The sequence below is a fragment of the Physeter macrocephalus genome, chromosome 8, assembly GCF_002837175.3.
Source record: "Physeter macrocephalus isolate SW-GA chromosome 8, ASM283717v5, whole genome shotgun sequence".
In the NCBI taxonomy this organism is placed as follows: Eukaryota; Metazoa; Chordata; class Mammalia; order Artiodactyla; family Physeteridae; genus Physeter; species Physeter macrocephalus.
In genome coordinates this window covers 101,301,590-101,328,059 of record NC_041221.1, presented here as the reverse complement: position 1 = coordinate 101,328,059, position 26,470 = coordinate 101,301,590, and the positions used below count along the sequence as shown (strand labels likewise).

General features: G+C 40.4%; 2 protein-coding genes across 14 annotated transcripts in view; one reads left to right on the top strand and one right to left on the bottom strand.

The window, feature by feature from the left end:
- The window catches only part of PAM (peptidylglycine alpha-amidating monooxygenase), a 285,194-nt gene extending 261,818 nt beyond the window's left edge, over positions 1–23,376 (bottom strand). For 4 of the 13 annotated variants that reach the window (XM_024120952.3, XM_024120953.3, XM_028493106.2 and 1 more), the window contains exon 1: positions 23,323–23,360. The gene's annotated coding sequence lies outside the window, so the exon portion shown is untranslated. Of the gene's footprint in view, positions 1–23,322 lie in introns of all 13 variants that reach the window. The other 9 variants (XM_024120931.3, XM_024120939.3, XM_024120945.3 and 6 more) reach the window with 5 other exon arrangements.
- LOC102975608 (uncharacterized) overlaps positions 1–26,259 on the top strand; it is a 38,357-nt gene extending 12,098 nt beyond the window's left edge. Inside the window, exons 3-4 of the mRNA XM_055086896.1 lie at positions 22,713–22,991; positions 25,347–26,259. Coding sequence (XP_054942871.1) covers positions 22,713–22,991; positions 25,347–25,455 — 388 coding nt within the window. The 3' untranslated portion in view covers positions 25,456–26,259. The remainder of the gene's footprint in view (positions 1–22,712; positions 22,992–25,346) is intronic.
- The last annotated feature ends 211 nt before the right edge of the window (positions 26,260–26,470 follow it).

Sequence of the window (26,470 nt, the reverse complement as noted above, 5' to 3'; positions counted from 1 at the left end):
ACAAACAAGGAAAATGACTTTATATAATCCTTTCATTTCAGATCCTGGTTCCTTGCTACGAACTTCATGCCAGAGGTTCTGCTTTACTGTGCTTCAGATACGGACAAGATGAAAGAAGCTCTTATATCCATAACGAGCAAGTTCACCTTTGGTATAAATGTTGGAGAAGAGTGAAGAATGATTTAATCTTTGAAGAAAATATAATGTGCTCTGAAAGTGTTCAGGTTTGAAATTCTCCAAATGTTTAGCTCTTAAGAATGTCAATTTCACAAGCAAGCTATTAACAGCAATCTGTCCTTCATCAGTTCAATGCTTAAGGCTTAAAGCAAGTAGACTAGAGCAGACTAGGTAGCGGACAAGAGCATGGACATGGGCAACAGACTGCATGGCTTCAGAGCCCAGCTCAGCCACCTATGAACTCTATGACCCTGAGGAAGTTTCTTAGCCTCTTGGTACCTCGTCCACATAAGGTGGATGATAATAACAGCATCTATTTAATACAGTTGTTGTAAGCATTAAAAGATACAGTTTGTAGAACAATGACTAGTCCACCAAAGCACCACAAAAGTATTGTTATTACATTAGTATTAAAAACATTTCTGGGTTCAATCTATGAATGCAAGACCCACTATATAATAGCTACCCATCTCACTTATTTTTCCTGGCATACATAATGGAGATCAAGATTTTAAAGAAAACCATTATTTTGTCTTTTACTTCCTATCAAGAGTCAGTGCTTGCAGAAAGCTAAAACTATTTTACAAATACAGCCTGGTTGAGAGGCATCGTAACGTACGGGGGCGGGGGGTGCCCAAGACATGGATTAAAGTCCTGGTTCACAGTTAAGCTGTGACTGCACTTTAGCATTTACTGCTTTTCTCATCTGTAAAATGAGAAGGGACCCATTGAATTTCTAATATTTCTTGCACACCTAGAATTCTGATTTTGTAACCTTTAACATTAATGTCAAACTTGTCAGAAAGGAATTTGGTGAACTCCTACTTATAAAAGGGCCTTCCCGGGGCAGTTTTTCTTGAAATTTTCATTCTCTATGCTCTCATACTACAAAATTTACCATCCTATGCTGTACATACTTCCCACCCCTCCAAAGCCAGGCAGTAAAATAATTCCAATGTTAAACGGCCAGAAAAACAAGAATGAAGAATTAGCAAAAGCGTCCATTACTAGCAGAGCCTGGCAGAAAAATTAGTAATACCTATTAGTGTGGTATGCAATGTTTTTATACATATTAATGAATATTACAGTATCCTAAATTCACATTTTTGGAGCTGGTAAAGACCTCAGAGTAGTGTTTCTCAATCTGGGCAAGTTTACCCGCCAGGAGACACGTGGTAATGTCTGGAGTCATTTTTGGCTATTACAACTAGGTGAGTGCACCGGCACCCAATGAGTAGAAGCCAGAGATGCTGCTAAACATCCTCCACTGCAAATGACAGACCCCACAACAAAGAATTCCCCGATTCAAAATGTTTAAAGGGCTGATGTTGAGAACTCCTGCCCTAGAGCAACGGTTTTTCCGTGAAGGCAGCACTGCCCCCTAGAGAGCAATTTGGAAATCTGGTTATCGGGGTTGGTGTGGGGAGAGAGCTACTGGCATGAACAGGCAGGGGTCCAGAGATACATCATGCAAGGTGCATTACTTCTTAATGAAGCACTGTACCACATTCTATTCAACTTTCAAACATCCCATGAACCACACAGGTGATAAACTTGTTCATGATTACCTAAGCCTAGAATCTAATTCCATTTTGCATACAAACACAGAGAATTTTTTGCACAGTTTTAAAACTTCAATGTTTAGAAATGAAACTGTGTACATCAAGAGAAGATGGTTATTTTGTTTGATTTGGAACTTCTCAAGAGTTGCTCATCATTCTGGAAAAACAGCATAACCAACAACACCACCATTCGCAGTCTTTGAGTGGCCAATGCAACAAAAATCAATCTGCATCTGTAGCCTTCACATACACTGTTATTCTACGTATAGGCACAAGCTTCTGAATAATTCATTATGTCTTCCCATGTAATCATAACTAAACATTTACATATTAGAACACATATTTTATTGTAAAGTACTTGATTTGTATTGCTCTTTTATGTTACAGTTAGAGATTTTATATATATACATTTTTTTAAATTATGCATGTAGGCAGGTTATATGATATATGAATTTCATTTCATGGTAGTAAAGAGGGTACTACAAAACATATGCTATAAAAAAGAGGCACTGGATCCAAGAGAGTTGGAAATCTTTGCTTTACAGATTACTTCATTCAATTCCTTCACTTTATGGAAGTCAAGCTGGAGGCCCAGAGAGGAGCCCAGGGTCTTCTGATGGCAGGTTCAGGGGGTTTCCACAACAGATCATTCTCTTCTATTCCGATCTTAGATCCATGCTGTCAATACATCTGAGTTCTAGGGACTGCTCCATTCAAGTTCACACAAAATATTCCCTGCAAACACACAAACCTGACCTGTACAGCATCAACATATAAAATATTACCATGGGAACCATGACAAGGGCAAACTGAGGAAACTGTCATCGCCAACCCATAGGAAAGCTAAGCTTCATTCATTGGGTTGTTTGTCTATGCAATTTTCCATGTAAAAACAAAATGAAGAAAAATGAGAATGACTCATTTCAGAGGCTTCTAATTTGGCAAGATTAAATTACCACAGGTCTAGAATTTCCTCTGGAACAAAATGCCACAGACCAGGCTTTTGAAGGAAACAATAAAAACAATCTACTTGAGCAGTCCCATAACTCACTGTATCCATTCATATGGGGTCCAGTTTTCATTTCACTCCAAATGCCCGGGAGACCAAATGCCTGTTTTGATTACTCTGACTCCTTAATATGATTTTTGGTAATATAACAATCTCCTTCCTGAAACCTTAATTTTCCCTCTTGTTTACTTGTATGCAAACATTAACTGTGTTTCTTGTTTAAAACACTGTACAGAATGCTCTAGGGAATTATAAAGTAGAGGACAAACTGTCTGCCTTTGACAACATTACCACCTAAAAAAGGAAACAACAAATATAAACATATAAACACAAGTAGAGGGTAAAATCAAGGAGATGTCAGAAGAGCAATATGCAAGCATTAAAGGGAAAGACAAATCAAATCTTAAAAAACAACAAGAAAACCCATGTGGGAAGCTGAGCAGCTGAAAGGCAATCCTCCCAAGTCTTCTTTCTAATTTTCTGTGATGCAGGTTTTTCTCCTTTGAACTTGTTCTATCTAGTGGGGGGGTCCAAGAGGTACTCCTGGATACTTCATCACATCTTCTTGTGTAATTGTAACTAAGCATTTACATAATGAAATATTATTTTGTTATAAACTCCTTGATTTGTATTGCCCTTCTGTATTACAGTGGGCTATATATATATGTTTAAAAATATATATTTTTATATTTTTATTAAATATATATTATGTATATGTATATATATTTAAGCAGATACCCAGTCTACTTACCCCAAGATGGCATGATGCCGTTCAAATGTTAGGTCACAATTAACACAGTTCTGCCTGCAGAATAAATGACTGCAGGTCTTTCAAGGTCAGATATAAATTTGGCAGATGACCTTGCATTTACAGCACCACAGAAGAAATAAACAGAACCATCCCATATAAATCTCTAATCTAGTAAAACAGCTTTTCTCCTTCTCTTGTAATTTCATCTCTAAAAATGGAGAAAGATAACTTCAATGACCTCTACTTTGTAGGGGAAATAAAATAAGAGGTTAAACCAACATCCTCTCCATTTCTCAGAGAAAATAAGAGACCTCCACATGGTAAACAGGGCCCTGGGAATGAACAGCAACACCCTTGTTCCTCACATATTCAAATATAAATCTCTTACCTCTCAGCTGAAAAGCTATCTTATTAACGTGCATTTTACCCACAGATTTCTTCTGGGAAGAAAAAGCCAAATTTGGGCTAATTTTTAAATTCTCTAGTAGAATCAAATTTCTCACCCTTACTCACACACTTAAGTCAGTATTTTCAGAAACCCTCACTTAAATACTTGATTTTTCTCCAACTAACGTTTTATTCATGCAACTAAAATTTATAGAACATTTGCTATGTTCCAGGCACTGTTCTAAAAATCCCAGCCCAGGGCTTCCCTGGTGGCGCAGTGGTTGAGAGTCCGCCTGCTGACGCAGGGGACACGGGTTCGTGCTCCGGTCCGGGAAGATCCCACATGCCGCGGAGCGGCTGGGCCCGTGGAGCCATGGCCGCTGAGCCTGCGCGTCCGGAGCCTGTGCTCCGCAACGGGACAGGCCACAGCAGTGAGACGCCCGCGTACCGCAAAAAAAAATAAAATAAAATAAAAATCCCAGCCCAATGAAGCTTCGATTCTAGTAGGAACAAACAATAAAGGGAAAAATTTTTAAGTAAATTATAGTCATGTTAGACAATAACAACAAGTTCTATGGGGGGAAAATGAGAGCAGGGTAAAGGGATCAAGAATTAGAGGTGAAGGTTTACTAATTTAAATAGAGTAGTCAAGGTAGGTCTCTGAAAAAGTAATTTGAACAGTCTCCAATTTATACAAAATTCCTTTTCTCTCTAGATTAATAAGTCAATTAACATGTTGCTTCATTTTTTCCATTTTCATATTACTATTTTTATTGTTACATGTCGATTTTGAAAAAGATCCATTTCAATTAGGTTGATGCTCCATGTAAAGAAAAAGACTTTACAATATAAGCAACTCATCATGCTCCCCCCCCCAAAATTTTCTACATACCCACAAAAACAAAATAGAAAATATGAGGGAGGAAGAGGGAAACAGTGCCCATACACAAAATTTTGTAAATAAATAAACAAATAAAGCAAATGAACAAATGTAACCCTCATAAGAAATGTGGCTACAAAGAAAAACAGCACAATTTTTGCTGAGAACTGTAAATGCAGTTATGCACCAACGGGAAATACATATTGTTACCCAGTATGAGAAGACTAGATACTGTAAAAATGTTATTTCTCCCAAAAATTATTGCTAAGTTTAATGCAGCTCCATTAAATATATCAAGGTAGAGTAGAACAACACTAATGTAGATGAACTGTGGTTCTTAAACATGGACACATATAAGACTCCATCATGGAGTTTTCTCGGAATACACATGCCTGTGTCCCACCTTAGACTTACTAACCTGTAATTTGCAAAGATTACGTATATTTTGCCAAAGCTTCCCAGATAATTCTGATACACAACACTAGTTAAGAATAAATGATCAGGAATACTAAATGTAAGGAAAGTTAACTAAAAGAAAAAGGATAGGAAGTACAATTTACCAGTCATTACAACCCATGTTGAAGCTACAAAAATAAGATCAATGCAGTAGTTGAAGAATAGACAGATACATCAATGCAGAAGAATAAACTTTCCAGGAAGGCTCTATATTCACATATGATAAAAGTCACAGACCAATGGGGAAGAAATAGGCTGTTGTGTAAATTGTTTTAAGAAAAGTGGGGAGGGGATCAAACTTGAATTACACCTCCCACTACAAAGACCTACACACACACACACACACACACACAGACTCACACAACCAGGTGTATGAAAAACTAAGTGGGATGGAGGGTCAAAGATACAGGCCTTAAAGAAATGACTGAAAAAGAAAAAAATAAGAAAATTAGGTCATTTTTACCAGATCACTTAAAAGGAAGAAAAAGGGGCAACAGACAAGGGCCTGCAAACTAGATTAGAATACAAATGGTGAGTAAACAGATGAGAGATTACAAAACAGTAAGCAGAGTATGATTCTATTCTATATTATCAACTCACCGATTTGTAAGGATATATACTCATATGTTAACAGTAATTGACTCTGATTTTTTTCCCTCTTAGTTTATGTTCAGTTTCTTAATGTCATGCAATGAATTTGTATCATTTTAATTTTTTTAAATGGTAATTTTTTCAAAGCTATTTAATTTGTTCACTGATTTTTTTTTCATATAATGGCAATTTTGGCACATAATAAGGTAGGCTTAAACTCTTCACGTGTTTTTAAGTGTTTTGTTCATCTTAAAAAGTGTTTTCTGCTAATTATTGCTTTGCTATTTCTTATTAATTTTCAGCCTGCTGAAAATTCCTACTCTAACAGATAATTTTTTTAAGCTGGAATAACTAAATGTCCAACCACAATAGTAAGTTATGACAACTGAGTATTCAATGAAAAGGACATATTGGGGCAAACCAAATTTCTACGACAGAGGATAACTGAGTTTCACACAGAGGGGACCTGGTAAATAGCTGTTCAATAAATGAGCCAGAATAGCACTGTTGACCAGCTTAAGAGTCCTACCATAAGAGATTAGCAGGAACAACCTGAAAGTACAACAACAGAATTCTTGCAGCATTTTTTTTCTACAAAATGTATGCATGCTCTTTAAGATGAATCCAAAGCTACAAAACATAAAGGACATTTACCATCCCATCAGATTACAGACTAGATTTAAAACATTTCTATTTGACCCAGAATTAGCAAGATATTTTTAAAAAGGAAAAAATGTTTGCAAAAAGTTCTAAGTGACATTATGTTACATGAAATAAGCCAGTTACCAAAAGACAAATACTGTCTAATTCCATTTATTATGAAGTATCTAAAGTAGTCAAATTCATAGAAACATAAAGTAGAATGGTAGTTACCAGGGGCAGTGGGAGGAGGAAGTGAGAAGTTGTTGTCTACTGGGTAAGAATTTCAGTTTCTCAAGATAAAAAAGTTTGGGAGATCTGTTGTATTATCACTACTGAACTATACACTTAAAAAAGGTTAAGATGGTAAGCTTTGTGACGTGCTTTTTTACTACAACTAAAAGTAGATAAAAATTCTTAAAGTAGGGCTTCCCTGGTGGTGCAGTGGTTGGGAGTCTGCCTGCCGATGCAGGGGACACGGGCTCGTGCCCCGGTCCAGGAAGATCCCACATGCCGCGGAGCGGCTGGGCCCGTGAGCCATGGCCGCTGAGCCTGCGCGTCCGGAGCCTGTGCTCCGCAATGGGAGAGGCCACAGCAGTGAGACGCCCGCGTACCGCGAAAAAAAAAAAAAAAAAAAAATTCTTAAAGTAAAATAAAATGCTTTATTTACACCAAATTACCAATACTAAAGACCAGAGCATGGTGTCATATTGACAGCCTTGTTTTAAATTTTTTTTTCAGGCCAAATTCCATTCAACTAAATTATTTAGAGTCTCATAAAAGTGGCATTTAAATCAGCGGGGAATAAATAATTATTCAATTAATGATACTGAACTAACTTGTAAAATCTATGTGAAATATATACATTTAGAAAGTTATGACTTACATAAAATTTAATTTCAGAATTAAAGATGTGAAATTATAAAATGTGAAATAAAATGACTAGACTAAAAATATAGGTAAACAATATCTAACCTTTCATTGAGAATATTTTTATAAAAATAAAAATCAAAATAAATGTATTGAACTTACCTTCAATAACTGAAATAACTGAAATAATTACCTTCAATAACTGAAATACATAAAAATGAAAGATCTTATCTTTTTTCAAAAAAAAAACCGAAAAACCCATCACTACAAAACCAGAAGGCAAAAAGCAGAAAAAAAAAGAATCTGCAAAATATCTGGCAATGGGTTGATAACCTTAATATACAAATATGTGTCAATATATAAAGAACAAATAATAGATATAAATGTAGGATTCACAAAACAAATAAAAAATTATTAAATGGCCAATGAGCACGTGAAAAACTATATAACCTCAACAGTAATTATAGAAATAATAAGAGCAAAAGCTACAGACTACTTCTCTGTGTTACACATTACACATCCAGTCTTTCATTTCATCTCCTGCAAATGTTCGAGGTACAAAGAAAAATCTTCCCCTATTTTCCAGTTGAGAAAACTGAGTCAAAAATAGGTCACATTCCAGTCTCACTTCAGAGTTACTGTGTTAATCACCACACCAAAACGCCTCCCTAAACAAAAGGGAAAAAGAGATCCCCTCTCTACTCTATCAAATGGCATCTACGGCAGGCCTCCATAAACAGGTTCTCAAGTCAAATGCCCTGCTGTTGTTTTATTCAGCCTTCAAGCTAAGAATGAATGGTTTTCACATTTTTTAATTGTTGGGAAAAAATTAAAAGAAGAATAATATTTTGTGTCACATGAAAATTGTATGAAGTTTAAATTTCAACGTCCATAAATAAAGTTTTATGTATTGTCTATGGCTGCTTTCGTGCTGTAATAACAGGGCTAAGCAGTTGCTACAGAGACTGCATGTGGCCTGCAAAGCCTAAAATATTTACCCTACTGGCACTTTATAGGAAATGTTTTCTGATTCCTGATGTGGGATGTGGTAAACTGGGCTCTCTTCTACATGCTGACTGTAAATGGCAATCAAATACAATACAAAGCAAGAACTTCATAGCTTCATACTTGTTAACCCAGCAGTTTTAGTTTATCACAAAGAAATGTAAAATTCACAGAAATTTTCATGTAAAACATATTGTTGCAGCAAGATGAACCCAGGAAGTCTGATTCTACACCCTAAGCTCAGGGCCAAGAGCAGGGTGAAGTCTACACTTAAACACTGACACCAAAGGGAATAAAACAGCTTTTCATGTTTTATCAAGTAACACCCATTAAAACTGGTATTCCTGAAGTTCTATTACTCTGAACTATCAAACTACACCTTAAAATGATTACTACCAAGTTATGTAACATATTTATTTTAAAAGACTTTTTTTTAGGTTGAACCATATGAAACTACAGATATTCAAAGGTTTACAATACATTAATACCATGAAATCAAAAGGCAGGTGCAGATTAAACAAAATCCATCCTGAGCATGGATGAGCCCAAAATTGAGTTTACTTTCAGTAAAATGACATATCTGTCACATAAATTAATGTAATTACTTGAATTTTTATTGGTTGTATAGTTTTGTTGGCATTTAATTTGTAAATTCGCATTATTTTATAATGACATAAGTGCTATAAACTGACATTTATTCTGCATTGGAATGTATTTATGTAACATTATGACAAACATAATTAAGTCAAACTGGAAGTAAGTGCGGATGTTTTCCTTGGAAAAGGAACTACGTATTTCCAAATGTGAGGACACTGTGTGTATCTCGTGAACTTCATAAGCATCCTAGCACATAATTTTGAGAAAAAATAAATCAATCTATTTCTGCTTTATCTTATAAACTTGGTGTTGATGGGCAACTGCAGAGCACAACCATCAGGATGAGGGGGATGGCAAGAGAAAGACCATTTTCACAAGCCTTCACATTCAAAACAAAGCCCTTCACCTCTGTGCCTCAGTTTTCTCTTCTGTAAAACAGGGATAATGGTTTACACTGCCGGGTTATAGAAAGCAACAGAGGTACTCTAGGTAAAGTACATAACGTATAATAATAAATATACCTAATATTCACTGAGCAGTTAACCATGTAGCAGGCATTTTGTATGCATTTTTTATGCATATAACATTTTATACACATCACCTCAAAGAATAATTAGAACCACCACACTCCATGAAAATCCCTTGTTTTAAAGAAGATAAAGCCAAGGCACTGAGATAGTCAGTCATTTGCCCAAGGTCACATAGCTAGTTAAGAGGCAGAACCAAGACTTGCCCATTAATGTCAAACACTAGGAAGCTGGTTTTCTTCTCCTCCATACAGAACTACCTCAGTAAATGGAAGCAATTATTATGATACTTCTGTCCATAGTTTACCAGAATAAGAACACATCAACGTTTCTTCTTTTAAACCCAGCCACAGACCTTCTAGTGCACTGCAGCCTCTGAGGGGTACCTGAGCCACTCAGGTCATAAAACTTTCCGGAGTGTTATTTTCCAATTGGTGTTAGGCTTCTCTCTATAAAATCTGGGGCATACAGTGTAACTTTCTTTTTGAAAGGCTTCAAAATTCTAGCTGACAGCAGTATAAACATCAATTTCCTCTTCTCAGGATGCTAAAGGGTCCCTCCCCCAGTCTTTCCTCCCTTTGTGCTCCTGAGTTGACAACTCTAGACTAAGCCACTAGGCATAAGTACACAGTGCTCGTGGGAAGGAGCCAGAAACGTCGTCACCAGCAAGTATGCTGTATAGATGAAAAACTGCTTGGTTAACATTACACAGTGGTGAGCCTAAACCCCAGAAAGGCTATGCTTTAAAAAATAAAACTGTTGGGCTTCTCTGGTGGCGCAGTGTTTGCGCATCCGCCTGCCGATGCAGCGGAACCGGGTTCGCGCCCCGGTCTGGGAGGATCCCACTGAGCCTGTGCGTCTGGAGCCTGTGCTCCGCAACGGAGGGAGGCCCGCATACCACAAAAAAAAAAAAAAATAAAACTGTTTTCTTCTTAACTTCTATGTTTCTCCTGCTTAGAGTGGAGCAAAAATGACAAAGATTTTCAATTTCATTCCCAACTGGCAAATGGATTTATTTTCATTTTTAAAAGGCATCCTAAATGAGTATTATAATGGAATGATAATTTTTAGAAATGGGCAAAATAGTTATTAGGTGATATAGCTCCCAAGCACCCTCAAACCTTACTCCCTGGAATCAAGCATACACTGTACTGAAAAATAAAGGTTTTAAATTGCTACAGGGCCTAACTTTTGGGGAGAAAATCTAAAATAGCCACCAGCAATTTATAACTCCCCAAAAGTTTAACCAAAGCCCTGTAGCTTTTTTTCCACCTGCGTAGCCACAACCTTTAAATGGCTGCACTGTACAAAATACTTTATTACATGAACCTGCTAAAATATTAGGTTTAAAAACAAATGGAGGGCTTCCCTGGTGGCGCAGTGGTTGCGCGTCCGCCTGCCAATGGAGGGGAACCGGGTTCGCGCCCCGGTCTGGGAGGATCCCACGTGCCGCGGAGCGGCTGGGCCCGTGAGCCATGGCCGCTGGGCCTGCGCGTCCGGAGCCTGTGCCCCGCAACGGGAGAGGCCACAACAGAGGGAGGCCCGCATACCACAAAAAAAAAAAAAAAAAAAATGGAGATTCCTTTAAGAACCAATGCAAGTAAGTGTTAGTGCATTGGTGGGAAAAAAACATGAGAGAGACACTACTAATGCCATTTTTCAGAGAGAGTATTTAGGAAAATTATTAACTAGTATTAAAATGTGGTTAGGTATGAATCAGAGTGGACAATATTAATAGCAGTAAATGATACAAATAAACGTATTTATAAAACAGAAATAGACTCACAAACATAGAAAACAAACTTATGGTTACCAAAGCAGAAAAGGGGGAGGGACAAATTAGAAGTTTGGAATTAACAGATACACACTACTATATATAAAATAAACAACAAGGAACAACTGAATAGCATGGGGAACTGTACTCAATATCTTGTAATAACCTATAATGGAAAAGAATCTGAAAAAGAATATAACACTTTGCTACACACCTGAAACTAACACAACACTGTAAATCAACTATACTTCAATAAAAAAAAATTAATAGGAGTAATAGCAGTCGTAGCAGTAACAGGGGTGGGAGAAGCAGTAGACTGAGTGCTTGCTATGTGCCAGACTCCATTCTAAGTGCATTACATGATCATCTCATTTATTCCCAGGTGACACAGAGCCCTAAGGCAGAGTCTGTGGAATCAAACCCTTGCCCCACTACTTAATACCCATGTGACCTTGGGCAAATTACTTTACTTCATTTTCCCTATTTGTAAATGGAGATAATAGAAGTTACCGCACAGGGATGCTGTGAGAATCATATATGTTAAAAATATGTGACATGCGTAGAACAGTGTCTGGCCCATAATGAATACCATAAGGGCCAGTTTACTATTATTATTATTTGGTTTCAGAGATGAAGAAACTGAGGCATACAAAGGGTAAGTCACTTCTCCAAAGTCACACAGCTGGTAAATGTCAGACCTGGGGTTTGACCCCAAGGCTGTCTGACTCTCGAGTCCATACACTTAACCACTTCAAAAAAGTCCCTGTAGTTTTCAAGTATATATATATTTTTATATTCGTATCTCAGGAAAATGTGTAGGGAATTCACCAAATAGGGTAAATGGCATCACTGAGGTTATGACTGTCCTGGAACCTAGCAGCTAAGCACCCCCACCGTCCAACACCTTCCACCGGATGCTGAGATTACACAAAACACCAGATGGTCCCAGGTGTGGCCTGAAGTTCATGTTTTAGGGAGAAAGAAAATACATATAAATATTTTAACTTGGAACAATGGAAGATTGCAAAACCAAAAACAGCAAAAAGAACGTTTAAAATGGTCAGAAACAAGGTCTTTCCAGACTCCAGGAATAAATACACTTTTTAAATGTCCTGCCCTAACCCTCCCCCCACCTCACTGCCTCGCCCTTCAGCCCATGAAATTTTCTATCTGATTCACTCTCTCTTCAACACATTTCTTGGTTGCTATGATCACTTCAGTAACTGTTTTGACCTTCTGGTATTTATGTTTTGGAGGGAAAATATTTGTCAAAAAACTTTACTTAAGAACAAGGAAGAATCAAACTTTGCAGATGATGATGATTAAGTAGCAATAAATTTAATCTCCTGTCCATTATTTTATCCTTTTCATATAACTCTTTCACTCTTTTATATAGTTTCAGACAGAAGGTATCCTGTTAGATTTGGAAGAGTAAGATCAAAATATTTTTTTCTCCAGGTAATACCTACTTGATAAGACACCAAGAAGAAATTTATTTCTATAATAACACTGAAACCTGGAATTCATTTGTCTTTGACTTTAAATTGTTTTTTCACAAAAAAAACTATAAGCAGAAATAACAATTTATGGCTGTTTTTTCCTTTAGTGAAAATCTCAATGCAGCAATAATAATGAAGTAAATTAATGGAAGTGCAACAATTAAAAACCTTCTCTATCATGTAGTTTTTTGGAATATGGGAGCTGTGCTCTTCTGGTTGACAAAAAATAGCCACTTTTTAGGTAAAGGTCAAGTATTCAATTTCTATTCACTGAGTCTGAATGACTTCCTACAATAAGCTTCTCAGATGTGATCTATGTGCCAGACTGTTAGGAAACAAAAAATGGTTAAACTTTTAAATTGGTCAGCCAGGTACACAGGAAAATACCACCACACCAGCTTCAGGTGCCTTCCTCAATGTCCCTAAAGCAAAGGATGTCCTAAATGACAGTAAGAGAGTATATGAAAATTAACACAGGTTCACCAAATAAAATGTAACATCATAATGTCAAATCTGATAAAACTCTACTAGGGATACACTTAGGTATTCGCCAACATCAACTGGTAACAATGTATCAAACTCTCACCTGCACTATCAAAAAATAATGAAACAAAACAACAGTAACCAAAAAAAAACTGATGAGAAAAAAATACATCCGTGAGATTTTTAAGTCTAAGAGAAGAATGAGTTTTATCAACAAGGCTGGGGCACTGGACAGGAGAAGAACAACAGACCCTTCTGGGTGTTTAGCAGAGAAGGGTCAGTTTGTCATAGGACCACATGTGGCCTTCCAGAAAGTCAAAGAGAAGCATGCTGGGCCCAAAAAAATCAATTGAAGCAATAAAATTTTTTACACAAAAAAGTTCACATAAAGATTATATGAATAAGCACATGCACTGCATATTTTTTCCATTCACATCAGTACAATAACTGAATGTACTATTACAATTTGGAAGAAAAGTTACCGGGTTCTTCTGTTCCTTCTCTTGGCTGGCCCTCTATGCTCTAATTTAAACCAATTTGAAATTAACAGGACTTGCAGAACTCTGAAATAAGTATTTATGGATGTTCAGATTTCACACATATTTTTTACCAAGTATTTCATTTATTTTGCCCTACATCATACAGGAAACTAGCTCTTCCATACCTAATTCATCTCTGTGAGTCATTCTAGTAATACAGAGCTAATTCACCAAGTTTGTGATTTCCCTTTCTTGCATGTGTATTGAATCATGTTAATATGGGTTGAATTCTGTTCTGTAAAAAGATTAAAGTCTTAATTTCTAGTACCTGTGAATGTGACCTTATTTGGAAATAGGGTCTATGGAGATGATCAAGTTAAGATTATTGACAGGATGGACCTGCAAATATCACCATCAGGTTTTTAGCAAGGTGTGAAGAGGAAGCTGTTCCAATAGCAGTGTTAAAAACAGGTTAGGGGCCAAGCAACCTGGGATTGTGTGGCTTATGACTGAAGAGAATATAATGAGCCTATTAAGATGTTTTAAGTTTCAAGTATTGGCAAGGCATACTCGACATCTGGCTATCTTCCCTCCTCCCATATTTCTATACATATTGACCTCCTTGGTATTCTTGGAAGGTGAAGGGTCCCTGTTCCAGCCTCAAGACCTTGTACTTGTTGTTCCCTGTGCGTGGCAGACGATTTTTTGCATGGTTAGCTCTCCCACTTCATTTGGATCTTTGCTGAAATGTCACCTCTTCAAAAACGTCTTTCTTGACCACCCTATATGAGGACTCTCCTCTGTCGTTCTCCATTCCCTTGTACAGCTTCATTTTTCTTTACAGGACTTATTTTCTGAAATTATATTTATTTTTTATTTCCTATTAGCTGTTATTCCCATTAATATGTAAACTCCGTGAGTACAGGGATCTTGTATATCTCGGTCTTACCTGTATTCCCAGAGCTTGGCACAGAGTTTGGCATAAAGTTTAAAACTCACTAAATATTTGTTGAATGAATAAAAAATAATCCCATCTTATTCCCAAGTATAATTGATGTTATCCCCTAAAACACTTTTTAATCTATTTTCACTGCCACATTCCAGTATACACAACAGGCTTAGTACATCCTGTCATTCTACTTGGATTAATGCAGAAGCCGCCTAACATCTCCCCACTGCCAACCTGGGCCCCTCTCCCATTCATTCCCCTACAGATGATCTTACCCACACACAAATCTCATGGGGTCACCAGCCCCTACTTAAAATACTCTCCACGGTCCTTAGGATAAAGAACAAATTCTTGACTGGCCCCAGCCTAGGTGTCCAGCCTCATCTCATTCCACTCTCCCCTGAATTCTCCTCAGTTACTTGATCTCACTCTGTTCCCTTCTGTTGCAGGGCCTCTGCACAAACTTCCCTCTGCTGTGGGGAACGCCCTTCTTCCCACCCGCTCTCACATTCTCCTACTCATGCTTCTGCTATCAAGCAAGTGCCACTTCCTTGGGTTGCTGTTATACAAGTCCACAAAAGTATTGCTCTATTCAGAGCATTTATCTCTGTTTGTAACTATGTAATCGTTAATTGCTGTGCTTTTTAAAAAACTGATTAATGATTGTCTTTATCTTGGACTCTTCACTCCATGATAGCACAGACCATGAATGTTTTGCTCACTCTCAAATTTCTAGGGTCAAGAATAGTGTTTAGAACATGGCTTGGCACTGAATAAATATTTGTTGAATAAGTGAAAGAAGGTACCCTATTAGGAACCAAAAAGCTACAAGTCAATATCAAACACACAGATATAAAAACTTTCCACAAATCCTGAAGTAAAGACAAAGACAAAGATATTAGGGAAAATCTGTAATAGGATGACAAGCCGCTGTTAAAAACAGGAGAGAGGGAAAGCCTAGGGCAATGCAAACTTTGAAATGGCAGTGACTATAGACTGGAAAAGAATAGGAACAAGACAAGCTGTTTCATTAAGGAACTAGAACCAGTTCAAACAATTTGCTAAAACTACATAGTTATGAGTTAGGTAATCACAGTAACTAGGTGAAAGGTTACATTTACATATCCTATTAACAACTCCTTGACTCATCAGTCTCTTCTGAAACATTTAACTAAGCAAAGAAACCATTCAAACTTTCCTTCTCTGCATTTTCCTTTATAAAAATTCTCCCCAGAGTCCTCAGTCCCCTAGAAAATGTTTTAAAGACATTTCACTGTGGTCGATTAGGCATACAGTAATAGCAAAGTGAGGCAAGGGCCATGGAGGAAATGGCTTATAATAGAAAGAACCTACTTTGCTCCTGATTAAAATCACTCATGTGCAAGTTGAGAAATGTACACCCTAAAAAGTTCTCAGCACCACAGGAAATCACGGGTTAAAGGATAAGGCCTAATTTGTGACCCTCAGTGCTACTGTTTTAATCATCTAACACTAGAACCCATATAATTCTAAATTCTCTGGGGAAAAGAAAGAGCTTATCAGTTTATTTTTATTTCCTTATTTCAGGCCTATTTTAAAATAAGATGTAATAATGACGTGCATGAAAAGCAATCTGGTATCATTTCCTTTCATTTGAACCCATAAGTGACTCATGCAATAAACAGCAAGTCTCCTGCGTTTGTTTCAACTGCACACTCCAGTTTTACTGGAGCCAGTTTTCCAAAGATGATCTACCACACCCGGTCTGAGAAGGGACAGCATGAAACTGGTGAAATTCTGATCTTCAGAAATACAACAGACAATGATTATTTCTAATTTCATGCTGCCTGCATGAAGAGAAGGGAGACACAAGGAAATGCAAGCCTGAAGCACGAGTTAGGAACTGTGGCAAACCAAATAGAAAGAGAAAAATGAAAGCACAGTGAACAACTGATGTTACCACATTTAGGGGGACTAGGAGGGAAGAATGTAGGGGGGACAACCAAGCTTTTCCATCCCTACAGAAATAAGATATTTTTAATTCACAATTTAAAAAATAAGACATTTAGCAAAGTATAATAGCATTAAAACACTAAATGGAGTTAAACCTCACTGAGACATTTATGTAAGGGACTCTACATTGGTACAAACCCTAATAGCACCTGACCTTGGCTCTCCCAAAAGTTACTGAAACTTGAGAAGGATTATCTGTGAAAATAAGGGTTTGTTGATGCAATTAGTATCGTAAACAAGAGGTAAACGTGGTCTTCCCTGGTGGCACAGTGGTTAAGAATCCACCTGCCAATGCAGGGGACACAGGTTCGAGCCCTGGTCTGGGAAGATCCCACATGCCGCGGGGCAACTAATCCCATGCGCCACAACTACTGAGCCTGCGCTCTAGAGCCCATGAGCCAAAACTACTGAACCTGCGTGCCACAACTACTGAAGCCCACGCGCCTAGAGCCTGTGCTCGGCAACGAGAAGCCACCGTAGTGAGAAGCCCGCGCACATCAACGAAGAGTAGCCCCGCTCGCCGCAACTAGAGAAAGCCCGCAGAAAGACCCAATGCAGCCAAAGATAAATAATAAAATAAATTTTTTTTAAAAAGGAGGTAAACGTATAACCCACATAAGTTTTCTTTAAACACTCTAAAAGCCTCCAGTTACATGCAAACCATCATCATTCTACTTCAAAATTAACATATCTCTTTATAAAAACTTTCTTCAAAACAGTCCTACAAGGTAATAGGCTTAGCAGGTTCTGGGTTATGTACGTAAGCACTTAAAACTAATAAGTTCAATCTTTAAAATATTCTAAAACTTAGATTTTTAAAAATATGAATTAGTCTTCATATAAGTAAAATTTTACCACACTACAAACAGGTACTATTTTGAAGCAAATTTCTTCCAGCATAGGTAAATGAAATTTGTAATATCTGAAATTTTTGAAAAGGCATTTTTACCCATGGAAATAGCGGGTGGTAGTATGATTCTTCTATAAGGGCCTCTATGTTTATTATTTAACATTTCTACCACTGTCCTTTGTTTTGCTTATGTTGTAATGACAGGACTAGCAGTCAACTGCACACTCAATGCAGGTAAAAAACTGTCCTTTGTGGCTGCAGCAGCTGTTGGCTGGGCTGACAGAAATACAGAATGACAGAAAGAACACTGTGCTTTCACTTTCCAGTACTTGTAGTCCATGCCCTCCTCAAAATGAGCTTCCCCCAACGGATAGGGAAGCAGGGATCTACTGCTTTTATTGTTTCTTGGCATCCTCCCCCATCTCTGCTGTTCCACTTCAGGTTGTGCTTTACAGTACTACTGTGTTTTGCTGGGTTTGGAGTTTGTTTTTTGGTTTTTCTTTTGAGTCCAGTTCCTTCTTTTCTTGAGGCCGTCCTCTTAAACTCCCTGAGCAAGAGCCATGTGGAAATCTTGTTCCTGTCCTCCATCCTTTACGTGAGTGCAGGCAGCACAGCTGGGTTGCAGCAGGCACTGCCTGGGTGCTGTCGGACTGGCTGTGTTGCAGAACCTGGCTGCAAATGTGCCAATCTTGTCCTTTTATGTTAAGCATGGCTAGTAGATGAAGCTGAAGACAGTGCTCAGAAGTTCAAGCTCCTTTTAGCACAGATCCCTATCTCACAATCACACATGATTTTGAAGAATGCCATATATCTGGAGAACTTACATTGCCACATGGCTCCAGTCTGCCCAGTCTCCAAGTTGACATTGCAGATAATTCTCTACTTTTTTTCCCCCAGCAGGTGTGAACTAAATACTGTACTAACTATTCAAACTGAAATATTTCCTTGGTATGAAAGAACCCCGATGAACTTAACACAAAAACAAGCATCATTTGTATGCTGTCATAATCAACAACTTCTGCCTCTACTCATCCAAGAAGACAAAAAATCTGAAGCTTTAAACCAACAACATCCAACAGAACTTTCTGCAATGATGGTCATGTTCTGTGTCTGCTCTACCCACTACAGTAGCCACCTGCCACATGTGGCTATTAAGCATTTGAAATGTGGCTAGTGTGACTGAGGAAGTAACATTTTTTATTTTAATTAATTGAAACAAATCTAAACAATGTGGCTAGTGGCTAAACTGGTGGCTAGTGCTAAAAAATAAGCACACCACAGTTTCATGGATGCCAGCACAAGGAATGAGATTCCTAGGTCAGAGACAAAGGATTACATTCCTCACAGAAAAAGCAGTAGCAGGTGTATTAGCATAGCATACCTACACACTAAATGATTTGCATTAGAGAAGCGGACCCCTGAGCTTAGAGTACCAAATCTTTTACAATGGACAGTAAACCTACCTGCCCTTTGCTCCATAGAGAAAGGTTACCTCCATCTTCCATAGCTATCTGCTATATAAAAGTCCTTGAAAAGATAGTCTGGAATGAAAACAGTCAGTGCCTCTGCTCACAAGACGTGCAGAAACATGAGTGACGAATGGAGAATTATCTCCCAACACGTGTCTGAAATCTACCCATCTCTCTCCATCCTGCTTGAATACCCTGTTTCTAGACATATTTATTTCTTGCTAGGACCACTGCAATAACTTCCTAAATGGTTATCACTATAGCCTCTTCCCAGGCATTTTCCAAACAGTAGCCAGAATGTATCAATACCCTGTAAACACAAATCTAAGCATGCCACTCTTGTTTCAGTCTTTGATGTCATCCGTTGCTCTTAGGATCAAGCCAACCCTCCTTGGCAAGTGCCACAAGGCCCTGAATGATGTGGCTCTGCCCCTACCTGTGGGATCTTCCCATGCCTCTTCTTCTAAGATGCATTCCTTTAGCCACACTAAACTTCTTTCATTTCCTAAAATACAGGTCATAAAGTAGTGGCCCTGGGTTGAATATCAACTACAAAATGCGTCTGGTTTTTGGCCCACACAATAGTTTTTAAAACATTTGGGCCATTTCACATTTATGAAATATGAATATTAAGCTCCTCTTTTAAAAAATCAGGGCATCTGGCAGCACTTGGCCTGCATCCCAATCTGACAATGCTTGGCTGGAGCTGAGTATCTACTGTTCCCTTTAGACAAAGCCTGGGTTCTCCAGTTGCCACACCTCTCTCTCCAGCTCTCACTTATTTATTCTTTTACATTATCTACCTGAGTTCCATTCTAAGCATCATGCTCTGTTCCCCTTGGTCTGGAACACTCTTCAGTCCTCCAACTTCTTCAGGTGCTAACTATCACTCATTCTTCAGGTCTTAGTGTATTCATGGGAAGTCTTCCCTGACCACCACCAACCCCAGTTAGGATGTGATGCACAGTATGACACCATCCCATCCTACCTTCTGTGGTTCTCTGCATTACTCCACACACAAATCACATAAGATTATAATTTTCTGTTTACAAATCTATATCCCTCCCCAGACTTTTAGACCATAAGAGAGTGACTACGACCGTCTTGTATCCCACTGTATGCCACTGCCTAGGAAAAGGCCCAACATAGTAGGAGCTCAATAAACACTTGTTAAATAAATTAACAAAGCCATCGGGAATGGCTAATTCAAAATATTGAGAGTGGTGCTGTATTTATATTTTTATGCACTTATTTATTTTAAAACTTTGGACCTTTGCATTGTCATCCCCCTCCCCTCAGAAAACTGAAATAACTATTTGAGTTTCAGGTATGTACTAAGTAACAGGCAATGTGCTAAGCACTTCACATCAATTAGTTCATTTAATCCTTACAACCATCCTTTGAGCTAAGCACTTCCTTTATTCCCACTCTGCAGATGAGGAAACTGAGAACTCGGGAGGTTAAGTAACTTACCCAGGGTTACACGACTAGTAAATGCCTAGAAGGACTCAACTCATGCCCATCAGAACCCAAAGCCAAAATTCTTAACCATACACAATTTATAAATGTAAGATTTTTAATGTGCCCTGGATGATAAGAGACCACACAGGGTAAGGAGAAACCAGAGAACTATTTTCAGGCAATTGAAATTATAGTTCTACTCCTGCCACTAGCTGTTCAACCTTGGATAAGATGAAGGTCTTATTCTCTACATCAGTACAGTAAATTGTAGGAGATAAAATGATGGAAACTTCTCTCACGAGACTTGAGAGCACAGGACACCACTACCAACTTTATGCAGAGCCCTTCTTTTCAGCTATTTGTATGTGATTTTCACAATTAGCTTTTACCGGCTAAAGGAGTTAAAGGGGAAAAGAAAGTTCTTACACACACAAGAAGCTTTCTGGCTCGATATTCATGACTATTACACCAAACCACACAGTTCCAAGGCAGTGACACAATCTTTAATCTCATTTCACAAATAGGAAAACAAAGGTACTGAGCAGTAAGGCCAAGTGTAAAGTTAACTTCATATCCCTCAGGCTGTCCTGAAACCTGCCTAGCCTCACTGTGTGAGTTGAATCCAAGCTCTCAAAGCCAAGTACTTGTGGTATGTTAAGCCTATGAAATTCTACACATACCCTGCAGATGGATGAATTCTTCCTAGAAACAGGAAAAGAATCAGAAATGTCACCGAGTCACACCAAATACAACCTAGTCTGGTCAATCTTTTCCATGTGGGATTCCTGCCCATTCTTTGCACCAAGCCAAACTTTTTAAAGTGGTTTTCTTAAAAAAATGTCTCACTAAGAATCTTGTAACTTTTTAAGCCAAATTTCCAGAATCAATCCAGGGCCCACCAGGCCATTAAGTGTTCAAGTTTCAGCTTATTCCATCTCTGTATTTTCTCTAGGCATTATGGTATAATTTCCTTTCTCAAGGAGTTGAGAAAAAATTGTATATGGACATCATAAATTGACTTATTGCCTAAAGTTAGAATTGAAATGTCTATAGCTTTTAACATTTGATTACTACATCATACATACATGGATGCTTTTCTGAGCTTTCATTCTAAAAATACAGAATTCATTTTATTTCCAAGTATGCCTCCCATTTGATGATGTAGAAGCACTTGAAGTTTTATTTCAGAAAACACTGGCTTATCTAAACTTACTTTTTTCCAATCTATTAAGTATATTCACCAAACAGTGATCTTAACGGGCCCTCAGTAATGTATTCTTGACATCATTTTACTTGCCATATGTAGTTGTTAGAATACATGATATTTATATAAAAATATGAAATAAAAATATTAGTCTCTAAGTTAGATTGGAAGTCCCTCCAGGGCAAGGAACATATTCTATATCTCTCTTTAAAAGCACATAGCACAATGCACTGCACAATACAGGAACTCATGAAATGCCTATTAAATCATGAACTCATGAAAGACAGGCCATAGTTATTTAACTTCAAGTCTAAAGCTGACTTTCTTAGGCCATTTACTTGCTTTCTTCATAAAGTGATGAGTAGTGCTAACAATGCTTCTTGTTCCTGTGATTTTAAACTGAAAATTTACAAGTGATAGGGCACAAGTAATTTGAGCTAAATATCTGAACTTACTTTACTAAAATAAAAGTCTACTTCCTGAACTGTTTAAATTAAAAGCAAATTTAAATTTACACTTAAGATGGAAAAGAGGTTTTAAAGATTGGCAAACATCTGAGGCAAGCACAGTTCTTATTTCCAAAGACTTGTGCCAATAACGATCTTCTGCTATTTGAAATCCTATGACCACAGAAATATGTAAGGTCCTAGCTTTGTACATTGATTGGGTTGGGTGGGGAAGAGACGATTTCAATTCTGAACACTAATTATCAGATCCAGAAACACGAGTTTTTACCCTAACAAAGCTATTGACCAAATCACCTGGAGAGATATAATTACATCTCAGCTGAAGGACCTGGACTCTGACGATTAGAACGAACACAGGACCTGCCATCAGGCACCTTCATAAGACCAGAGACCAGTGGCTCAAAATCAAGTAACACACCTAAGTGATCCCACTGGATCGTCACAACGACCCTCAGCGGTGGGCAAAGCAGTCCCGCGTTTTACAGAACACAGGGTGTCCAAAGGGTCGCGACCAAGGCCACACAGATAGATATCTGACTGCAAGCAGGCTTAAATCTTATTTTCCAACTATCCGAGTGGTGGTTACTTTCCATCCCGCCTCTGCGATCACCCAGCGTATTATACTCCACGGCAGGAAGAAGCGCCGAGCTGGGCCAGCACTCGAGAGAAGAGGAGAGAGAATTGCCAGCGCTTCCCGGCACTCGCCGATACTCAGGCACCTCGGGTCGCTGCTCGGCTCCAGCCCAGCTCTACCCTCGCGGCGGCCCCCGCTGCGACCCGAAACTAGTCTCGGGGGCGGGTCTGGGTACCGGGGAGCCTTTCTCACCGGCACGGAGAGTTCTCCAAGTTGGGGGCAGAAAGGCCGAATGAACAATTTTACCCGCAGGGTGAGGGCGCCAGGAGGAGTGCGAAGGTGAGGAGGACGGGAGGGTGACCCCTTACCAACTGGCCTCGGCTGTGGTGGTGCTGAGGGGTGGTCAGAGAGGGGCTCGGGGAGTGCGAGGAAGGCTCAGTGCCCGAGACCCTCCCCGGCCGCGCCGCCGGATCCCCCGAGACCCCAGCAGCCAGGGAGGAAACCAACGACCGCCTCGGGCGCAGGCAAGCGGAGGGAGCTGAGACAGCAGGATCCCCGTCCCCGCCCAGCATCTGCCCAACTTCCCGAGCCCCCTTCAGCGCTCCCACCCGCGCCCTTGCCCTGCCCGCCCGCCGGCAGCGGACACAGCGGCGGCGGCGGCGGCACCAACCTGCGCGGCTGCGAGCACAGTCCAAGACGGAAGCGGGAGCCTGCGAACGGCGGAGCGGCGCGCGGCGGGCGGAGTTAGTTGGGAGGCTCCGGCCCCCTGGGCGGGGACAGGCCGAGCACGCGGCGGCCGCGACGGCGGCTGGAGCTCCCTCCTGGCGCACGCGGGGCCCAACCGCGTCCGCCGCTCGCCCTCAGCTCCGGGGGACAGCTCCCAGTCCCTCCCCCGGGGCGGCTCCGCGATTCCCGGCCTCCCCCGAGCCCGCCCCGTGCTCGACGCCTCCGCTCCGCCCTTGCCCCCTCGCGCGCCCGGGCCGCGGGGGTTGGGAACGAGGTCCCCGCAGAGTCCCGGGCTTTCCCTGCAGAGATCGCCGTCCTGGGTGTTCGGACTCACGAGCGGGCAGGAGGTGGCCAAGAGCTGGAACTCTCGCCCGGGGAAGGGGGTCAAGGCCCGGCCTGAAACACTCCTTTTGGTCCGCCCGAGTCCCGAGTCCCTAAAAGCAGCCCTGCGAGGTGGCCACGCCGGCTGCCCGGAGAGAGGCCGAGGAAAATGTCGGACTCTCCCTCCGCCCAGCGCAGGGCTGGGAGGACTTTTCCTGAGAGAATCGAGGACCCCTCCCTCCTGTTCCCGCCCAGGGGTAGGGACTCCGGCAAAGAAAGTATGCAGAACCGTCAAACAGGGCGCCGGGGTTGAACCTGTGGAAAAAGTGCAATTTCTTTCACATACACACGCCTGCCGGTCGCTGGATTCAGGCCACCTCGCTCAGGTCTTGACAGTGCTTCCGTTCCTGCACCCCAGGCCTGGCGCGGGGAACCCCCTTTCCTAGCTTGGTGTCTCACCTCTGCACATCTCTTTTTTCGAAACCCTTTTCATCCCGCAGTGCGCCCAACGCGCACACTCTGCTTCTCCCCTAAACTGCAGGCAGGGAACCCAGAAATCAACCCCCTCCCCGCCTCACCCCGAAGCAGGACAAAACTGGAAGCCAGGGATCTGGGATGTTCCAGTCGGAAGGGTTTCTACCCAAGTGGCTTGGTGCTGTGCATTACTGACCTCACACAAATTGATACGCCTTTAATTCAAGGGCAGGTGTTTGCCAGTGCCTTTACCTCCCCGAAGGTAACCTGTAGAGTGCGTTCACCGCGCCTTATCCTTCCCAGCACCAGCCGCTTATCATCTTCCAAAGTCCTATTCTCCTTTCCCCCAACCTCTCCCATCCAGGTTCCCGGCACAGATCCCCAGCGCAGTGAGCTCTGCTCTTTCCAGGCACTTTCTCCTTCTGGGGCCCTCGGGTTGGGGGATGGAGGAGGAGCAGACCTGGAGGAGGGATCTCGAAGAAGGTGAGGTAGAAGCCAGTGGAAGGCGAGGAAGGAAAGTGAGAACCAACTAAGAGGGTGAGAGGCTGCATGAAGGAGGCAAAGCTCTCCAGCCATCGGGGAACTCCCAGGAAGAAAATCCATTTCTCTATAGGGAAAACACCGATGCCTGTAGTGGATAGATTGCAAAATCTGGACTGCCTCCCAAAAGAATTCTCAGCGAGCAGTGGTGAGTCAAGGATAAACTTCAGGAATCAGAGCAGGCCTTCACCCGCCGCACTTCCCAAATTCCAGAAAAGGCTGATGACGTCAAGCTCTTGGCCAGTGATGAGAAATCCATTCTGTAAATGATGGTCGCTGACAAGATGCAAGGAAACAGCTGGGTCAGTTTACAACTCGTTGGGCTGTTCTTTTGTTTAGACATCCCATAAGACACTTATTCCTCCCCCCTGGCCTGCGTTATTAACTAAAGCAAGCAGTTGGGACCCTCTCTTAAATAAGAAGTCACTCTTTGGGGGAAGGGAAGGAAATGGGGATGGACAGGAGTCCTATGGCTGTGGTGGTTGTTATTTTTAAGATCAATTCTGTGCATTTTTATGTCAAGATAATTTTCCTGTTCAGTGGGCGACCACATTTTTACCTTAAAATGTAGGAGAACGGCTGGTATGACACATCCAGCGTTACCTGATGGCAGCCTTCTCTCACACCCTCAAGGTCCTGGGTGTGCCTGTCAGGAAGCCACCGCCAAGCCTGGATGTCAGACATTACAGCCTTAGGGAGTTCCAGTCTGTGTGCAGTCCAACCACTGAAGGCTCAAGCTTAGCATGTACTTAGTGATGCTAGCCACCCCTACCACTTTGCATTCAAAGGTAAGAAGACTCCTTTCTCCTGGCCTCAGAGCTCCACCTCACCTGAGGTTGGCTGTGCACTCTGGAAGTGTCATTACAAAACCAGTCCTTAGTGTCCCAGTTTTTCTTTTGTAAAGACTACTTCCAATTTAATTGTAAAATCTCCTTTCCTTCCCTTATTTCCTCTAGTGCACAAAAGGCTAAGCCGTTGAAAGTTCAAGAGGCTAGAGGAGACCTGCCTGAATAAAGTTTCTCTTTCTCTTCTCACTAGAAGAAAAATCGTCTCTGAAATGAAACCTTATTAAACTTACATCCTTTCTGAATATGGTAATCCCTCTGTATCTATTAGTTATTTTAATTTTATATTCATGATAGAATCTTATTGCAAGAAGTATCTAGTCAGCTGATGGGGATAAAGAGCCCAGTTTCCCCTGGGAAAAATTCTGGTAGGAAAAAAAAGAAAAGAAAAAATTGAGAGAGTTCATTTACAGGTAGCAGAATTGGTATCAGGCAGTGTTAAAAGTAGATGCAGATGGACATTCATCCATAAACCTCCCCTTTTCTCAGTTTCCCTTCACAGCAGCCTTGTTCACCTAACACTGCCAATTCTCCAAGCCAGTCCACCTCACACAAAAGTGTCAGAGTCTTCAGATGCTGTTGCCTACTAGTTTTTGTCTTGGAAAAGAGTGGCATTTTGAGCACAAGTAACAGAGTAAAGGAAGCTCCATGGAGAATCTTTCTTTCTCGTACTCCTTATCTTTAGACTTTTCTGGTAGTCATTTCATTGTAAAGATGGGTCCAGTGGACAGAACTTATCTTGGGCAATTTGAGGAATGTGCTGGCCTGTAGACTTCCCTGAAAAGAAATAAAAGTGCACCCTTCCTCATTACACAGCACTTCAATTAATATCTAAGAGCTCCCAACTTTTATTGAGAACAGAAAGTGACATTCAAATAGTAGAATAGGGGCTTCCCTGGTGGCGCGGTGGTT